The sequence below is a fragment of the Daucus carota genome, chromosome 2, assembly GCF_001625215.2.
Source record: "Daucus carota subsp. sativus chromosome 2, DH1 v3.0, whole genome shotgun sequence".
Lineage (NCBI taxonomy): Eukaryota > Viridiplantae > Streptophyta > Magnoliopsida > Apiales > Apiaceae > Daucus > Daucus carota.
Genome location: NC_030382.2, coordinates 2112957 through 2121221, shown reverse-complemented (window position 1 = coordinate 2121221; position 8265 = coordinate 2112957). Strand labels below are relative to the sequence as shown.

Below are 8265 nucleotides of genomic sequence, written 5' to 3'. Positions count from 1 at the left end.
AACTGGTCATTGTTGTTCCTCTCCTTGACAAGTAGAGCTTGATATGAATCTTGAAGTCCTTCAAAATCTTCATCCTTCTCCTTCAGTTTTTCTTCCAAGGATTCCATCTTTTTCTTCATTTCCACATACTCACCATTATTATTTGGTCTCATTACACCAATATAACCAGCACCAACCCCAGCATTAGCAGCCACAACACCTGCATCACCAGCACCAACAACACCACAAAGCACACCATCACCCTGCGGTCCTCTTTCCAAGTTGTGCTGCATTTTAATCTGTGCATGCCATAACATTGGCCTGGTACCTCAGTTATCCAGGTAAAATTATTGGGGTGTGTACAAATTTCAAATCAATTAATTTTTACTTTATATATAAACTTAAAACAATTGTATAAATAAAATAAACTTAAAATACAAATTGTAACAACAAATATACTATTTGAAAACTCTTTTTGAATATTTGATAAAAAAAACAACACGTCCATCCTATTATTTGTAAATTTGGGCCCTTATTGGCCGGGCGCGGTCTCCGCCCCCATCTATTGTGCAGCTATAATTGTATATATATTTAAGCATCCACTTCCGAAATACACATATACATTTATGAAAATACTATCATATATTAATATTTACTGCAAGAATTATATCAGTTTAGCAACACAAATAAACAAAAGAAAAATCACAAAGTGAGGGTTGTGTTGAGTAGGTGTCAACCCAAGTCCCACATCTTAAAGATAAAGCAGGCTATCACGTGAGCTCGTGGGTTTACCCAGTGCGCACCCGAAGGGTAGCGGTTGCGGGTTCCTACGTTAAAAAAAAAAAGATAAAGCAGATTTATCTTCAAAATAAGTAGCCAAACAAGTCCATTAGCATGAGTTCTTTTGATACGCGGAGCCAAAAACAAATACGTGCATGGACCTCCGTCACGGCTAGAGCCAATAATATCATACTAATGAGGCCGCCCGACTAAGGTACTTATCACAAAACATTAAGTGGTTCGGCCTCTTTTCAATTTTGTTGGCCGGCCATGAATAAAATCGAGGAATTTTATTCATTCAAAATTATAAAATATGCACTAAAAATTGATCTTTTTCAATTCCTACAAGTTTTAAGTATATGAAATTTATGTATCATAATATTCTATATTATAAAAAAATGTTATATTGTGTAGGCAAATAATTAATGATATATAGTAATGGGAAAAATGGTTCCTGCTGTCGTCTCCGCATATATATAGATATACACACACATATATATATATCCGCGTTGGATTTATTTAGGAATAAATTCCTCCACATCCTCACCATTATTATTTGATCTCATTACACCAATATAACCAGGAGCACCCCAGCATTAGCAGCCACGCAACACCTGCATCACCAGCACCAACAACACCACCAAGCACACCATCACCCTGCGGTCCTCTTTCCAAGTTGTGCTCCATTTTAATCTGTGCATGCCATAACATTGAGCTGGTACCTCATCAGTTATCCACGTAAAATTATTGGGGTGTGTAAAATTTCAAATCAATTAATTTTTACTTTATATAAAGTTAAAATAATTTGTATAAATAAAATGAACTTAAAATACAAATTGTAACAAAAAATATACTATTTGCAAACTCTTTTTGAATATCTTGTAAAACAACAACACGTACAACGTATTATTTATAAATTTGGGCCCTTATTGGCGGCGTTGTGCAGTCTCAGCCCCCCTCTGATTGTGCAGCGATAATTGTATATTGAAGCATCCACTTCCCAAATACACATATACATTTATGCAAATACTATCATATATTAATATTTACTGCAAGAATTATATCAGTTTAGCAACACAAATAAACAAAAGAAAAATCACAAAGTGAGAGTAGTGTTGAGTGGGTGTCAACCCAAGTCCCACATCTTAAAGATAAAGCAGATTTGTTTTCAAAATAAGTAGCCAAACAAGTCCATTAATTAGGATGAGTTCTTTTCATACGCGGAGCCAAAAATAAATCCGTGCATCCTCGGCCACAGATAGAGCCAATAATATCATACTAATGAGGCCGGCTGCCAGGTACTTATCACAAAACATTAAGTGGTTGGGCCTCTTTTCAATTTTGTTGGCCCGCCATGATGAAATCGAGGAATTTTATTCTTTTAAAATTCATTCAAAATTATAAAATATGAACTAAAAATTGATCTTTTTCAATTCCTACAAGTTTTAAGTATATGAAATTTATGCATCATAATATTCTATATTAAAATAAAATGTTATATTGTGTAGGCAAATAATTAATGATATATAGTAATGTGAAAAATGGTTCCTGCTGTCCTCTCCGCATATATATATATACACACACACATATATATCCGCTTTTGATTTATTTAAGAATAAATTCCTTAATTTGGTTGGAAGTTGAACATTCTACATGCTCATGCTTATAAAGATGTATAAAAAGATATATGAAATAAGAATACAACATAGAAAAATGGTCCTAACACATCGACAATCAAACGGGTAAAGTAAAGAAGGGGTGCAAATCATTAGTACAAGAATACTTTAATTTCTCTTCCTCTTGTTTGTCTTGCACAACCTTTCCATGAAATAGACACCCTCACCTAAGGTTGCCTTCTTTCCTTCTTTGAAATTCCACAACTCGGGAACGGGATATCTTCCACTTGAATTGTACTCGTTTAATTCTGTTAGTGCCTTCACCACCGAGTTATACACTTCATCACCCCACTCACTCTTTATGATCACCAGGCTTTCATCTTCGTCATTGATAACTCTCTAACATGTCACATGAAATCAAAACATACAATAAGGAAATAGAGAGAGAGAGAGAGATCGTGAGCAAGGAAACGAGAATATATAGAGTGGTCTAGAAACTGTCCGGTTACAAACTACTACAATGTCAGGGAGAATACAAGTCATTAATCACAGTGATGCATGAGTGACTGTAAAAAGATATGGTCTGCGTAAAAGGGAGAAGCTATGAATTTCGAGTTGACAAGTAAATTTATCTAGAGAATGCTTACCTTGCTATCTTTACCAAATGTTATGACCTTAAAGGGGTACCAGTTTGGATCCCGAAGTTTCTCCTCTAGCAGGGATGAAAATTCCATTGCTTTCAATTCAACTTCGGCAGGAGGATACTTTTTCTTTGCAGCAGCAAATATGGGTTTGAGGTTAAGATCTCCCATCAGCTTGACACCAGTATAGGCCCTCATGTTAGTCCGCCTATCCTTCAAAATCTATTGAAACAATAAAATGATCACCTTTGGTGGACACTATCAAAACAATACATATTTTTCAGTTCCTATTTTCCCGAACTAGAAATTGCAGACATTTGCTTATATATAATTGTTATCAACAAAAGATAATTGCTATCGAGTGTGCATGGTTTGTAGTATAGGGAGAGTTAGGTTATCATGAATGACTTGGCTAAAGTATGCAGGCTGAACTTTTACGGCCTTGAATGGCTCATAATTTACGCAAATAGATATTCATAACAAAAGAGATTAAATATTTCAGTTCATTTTCCTATGTGTGGACAATGAAATTATTACTCGAGCAAGACATGTAAAGAAAACTCAGATTCATTGACAATGAAGTCCATATTAAAATGTAAGACAACCAAACAACTCACATTTATTAGCTTTTTTCGAGCATCTTCTAACTGGTCATTGTTGTTCCTCTCCTTTACAAGTAGAGCTTGATATGAATTTTGAAGGCTTTCAAAATCTTCATCCTTCTCCTTCAGTTTTTCTTCCGTCTCCTTCAGTTTTTCTTCCAAGGACTCCATCTTTTTCTTCATTTCCTCCACATCCTCACCATGATTAATTGGTCTCAATACACTATCAACAGCAGCACCCCCACCATTAGCAGCCACAACACCTGCATCACCAGCACTAACAACACCACCAAGCACACCATCACCCTGCGGTCCTCTTTCCGAGTTGTGCTCCATTTTAATCTGTGCATGCCATAACATTAAGCTGGTACCTCAGTTTTCCAGGTAAAATTATTGGGGTGTGTATGAAATTTCAAACAATTAATTTTTACTTTATATAAAATTAAACTAATTTGTATAAATAAAATGAACTTAAATACAAATAATAACAAGAAATATACTAATTGTAAACTCCTTTTGAATATCTTGTAAATTTGGGCCCTTATTGGCCCGGGATCTCAGCCCCCTCTGATAGTGCAGTGATAATTGTATATATAGTTAAGCATCCACGTCCCAAATACAGATGTACATTTGATTATGCAAATACTATTATATATTTATATTTACCGCAAGAACTATATCAGTTTATAGCAAGACAAATAAACAAAAGAAAAATCACAAATTAGTAAGATGAAATATAACAAGAAAGCTATGAAGGAGTGAATTTATGTTGAGCAAAATAGCTTCATCTCTACATCAAAGCGCATATATTTTTAAGTTTTATTCAAACAAATGAAGAGAAGTACCATTATTTCATATAACATATAATACATAAATTTTTAAATTTTATCCACATAAATGAAGAGAAATATTAAAATTTCTTACAACATATATGATACATAGAAAAACTCACGTATATACGTCGGAAATAGCCGCTCTTGTAGTAGTGTATGTTTCACTTCACCCTTAAGAAGTATTCAAATATCCAAAATGATATAACTTACAAAATGGAAGGGAGAGAGAGAGAGAGAGCAAAAATCAAGCTTGCAATCTGAAAATGGAGGTGTCAAAACCAAATGATAACAATGATTTACATGCTCCAATATAAAGGCCTGTAGAAAGAATAAAATATACTATAAAATCTTAAATTTAGGTGTAATATCTTTACTTTTATTAATTATTATAAGATATGTATTGTATTGATCTTTGTTGTGACCTTTTGCAAACATATATTCTTAAATTTTGCATATGTGATTACATTTATGTCTTTTATATGTTTTTAAATTTATAAAATTAATATTTATCTCATTTAAAATTTCCAGAATTTTAAATAAAATTTTTACAAAAAATAAATATTTATTAATACTGAAATCTTAGTGGCTAATTATATGCATTTTTTCATACTATTAAAGTATATGAGATAATAGTACCATATATTAATTCTTTATAAAATAGTAAAAATAATATTTTTTCCGCGCCACTAAATTATTAATTATTGTGGTATTGAAAAGTGGATGAAATGAAAGGAACAGGTAAATTTGTATTATAATGTTTACAAATTTTTTTTCAAAATTTGAAATGTAAGAAATTGAGAAATTAAGAATTAAGAATTAAAAATATAGTTGGAACAAAGGAAATAGTAACACATATAAAAACAAGTCTACATATATAAAATTATATATTCTACTGTCATATATTTTTAAGTTATATTGTGTAAATAATATTAGTCAAGCATTGGTTGTTGGTATATTTAATACAAGAAGGTATGTTTTAGTTTTTATCTCATTAACTCGTGTTGAAATACATGCAAATATTGATACTTTTACAGGGGTGTATTGAATTGGGATTTTGAAGGTTCGAGCGATTTTTTAAAATCCATTAATATCTAGAGGTATTCAATTGAGATTTTAAATAATACTACAAAATCTGGTGGTATTCAATTAGGATTTTAAATTATGCTTTAAATCTGATATTCAATTGGGATTGTTTAAAATCCAATAAAATATGATGATATTCAAATGCTAATAGATTTTTTTTGGATTTCATAAAATGATGGATTTTGTGGCATTTCTCAATGTATTTGAAGTTTTTTGGAATCCCATCAAAATCCATGGGATTTTAAAGCATTAATGTTCTTAAATCCTAAAGAATCCATATCAACTTTACGACATTTTATCAGAATTTGCACAAAATCAAAATCACATACAATCCATTTAAAATCCGTAGATAAAAAACAATCCATTAAAATCTCAATCGAATATACATCTCTTAATTTATATATTAATATGTTATTGTAGTCCGGTTTTAAACAAGTATAATTAAAAGTCCGAATTAAAATCATCAATCTTTTCATTCAAGCCAATAATAATATAAAATTATGATCTAATGTCTCAAAAGTTAATAGTTTTTAGTGTCTAAATTTAACATAATAAAATTCATAAAAAGCATAAATATACCCCTTGACTTATTTACGAGTAAATTTGGTTGGAAGTACGAACATTCTACATGATTTAATATATTGAAATTCAAAACATGTATGAAAAATCTTTGAACTGATTTTACTAGTAAATATTGAAAAAGGGAATAACGGATTAAGTTTTATCTTAAAAACTTTCTTTTTCTAATGCAAAAGATTTAGGAAGAATATTTGAATTAAGTTAAAAGTAATATCTCCAAAAGGGGAATAAAGGATTAAGATTTATTAAAAAGATTTCTATTTTCTAGAAGAGTTACGTGTGTAATTGTGAATAAATGTCAATTTGTTGGGCCTCAATAAGGTGGATCATAAAATGGCCCCATGACCTCATTAGTGTTGTGAATAAATGTCAATTTGATGGGTCTCAATAAGGCGGATCATAAAATGGCCCTATGACCTAATTAGTGTTTTGGACCCTCAAATTTTGCGGGACTATTTTAAAGTATCTGATCATAACAATGGAGCTATTTTATCTTTTGAGTTTATTATAAAAAAATAGATCATATATATTTTCATTCATATCATACTTTTGGTATTTTATCTTTTGAATAAAAGATTGGTGATCACCAAATTAATTAGCGAAAAAAAAATTGATTCTCCGTTGTATCAAAGCACATGTATGATTAATGTTGTGTTCATACCTTATGTATCACTTATTAACTAACAAGTATTGATTTTTCATGAAATAACATATTTAATAATACTAAACATATTATATTTTATATAGAGAATAATATTAACTTGTGAACAAATGATTATAAGATTGTTTGATTATAAATAATTTATTTTGTAAACATGTTAAAATTTTGTAAACCCAAATGGAGGACAATACTAATATCCTTTTGATGCCCATCATTCATAGAACAAAGAGATTTAGGATTTATCATATTAGTACATGTTAAAATTAAATGAGTCATGTTCTAATGTGATCGGGCATTGAAGATATCCTTGTAGGCATGAACCAAATGGATTAACATACCGATATTTTTTTCCACAAAATGGGAAGAATTCATCAAAATACTGAAATCCAATCGGAACAAATTAAACTCCGAATTGTCAACTATATACAATCTGATTATGAAACAAAAAAAATAAGCTAAACAAGTAGTCATTTTGTTTTCAAATCGTTAGAGCTGTAATTCGAGTTGGGCGGCTCGCGAGCTCACCTGGCTCGAACTCGTTTAACTAGGCTCGACTCGGCTCGTTTAGTTAAACGAGCCGGCTCGACTCGTGAAATTAAACAAGCCGAGTTCGGGTAGAAATTTAGCCTCGATTAAGTGTAAAATTAAACGAGCCGCTCGCCCGACTCGCTAAAGCCGGCTCGTTTAGCTAAATGAGCCGGCTCGACTAGACTCGTGAAATTAAACGAGTCGAGTTCGGGCAAGGATTTAGGCTCGATTAGTTAAACGATTAACTTCAGCTCGAACTACGCTCGGCTCGAAACTCGGCTCGCTCGACCCGAATTACACCCCTACAAATCGTTTAACACATAGAATATTAAAATTCTTTAATCTAAAAATATTACAATGATATCTCGAACAATCCAATCTACTTCAGTTGTGAACATTGACCTTCACATAAGCACAATTTGTAGCCCAATGTTCATAAATATCAGTTAATCAACTCATATTGGAGCAACAATTGCCCCCAAGAGATGAACAATTTTTTGTTGTGAAATGTGAGCCCTTGCGAGAATCACTACCGTTCCATATTTGATTCAAGCTTTACGAATTAGCCAAATTATCATGTAAGTCCTTATTAGAAATATTACCGAAATCCATAACAAGACTCACAAAAATATCATAACATAAAACAACATCCAAAAAAAGGGCATGACCAACAACCTTTGATAACAAGCACGAACTTAATAAGAACTCACCCAAAAAGAATCAGATTTTGATTTATTAAAACATTGCTAAATATGAGAGATGATGGAAGATAGAAGAGGCTTAATTAGTGAAGGGGATGAAGATTGAATTATCACAGCTCAGGTGAATTATATTGCGTTTAAAGTTAAAGTTCATATTTTTTTTATGTTCAACATAAAACTACGTACTTGTATAACCTGCCAAAATAGTTACTCCACAGCATTTTTCTTCATTTATATACATACTTGATAGACAAGATCATGT

At 31.7% G+C, this 8265-nt stretch overlaps 1 protein-coding gene across 1 annotated transcript; it reads right to left on the bottom strand.

The window, feature by feature from the left end:
* Window positions 1–2543: 2543 nt before the first annotated feature.
* LOC135150291 (factor of DNA methylation 4-like) lies at window positions 2544–3954 on the bottom strand. Its single transcript, XM_064086550.1, has 3 exons — window positions 3634–3954; window positions 3023–3238; window positions 2544–2774 (listed from the first exon to the last, which is right to left on the bottom strand). Exons 1-3 carry the CDS (start codon window positions 3952–3954, stop codon window positions 2544–2546), a joined length of 768 nt encoding a protein of 255 aa, XP_063942620.1.
* Window positions 3955–8265: the final 4311 nt, after the last annotated feature.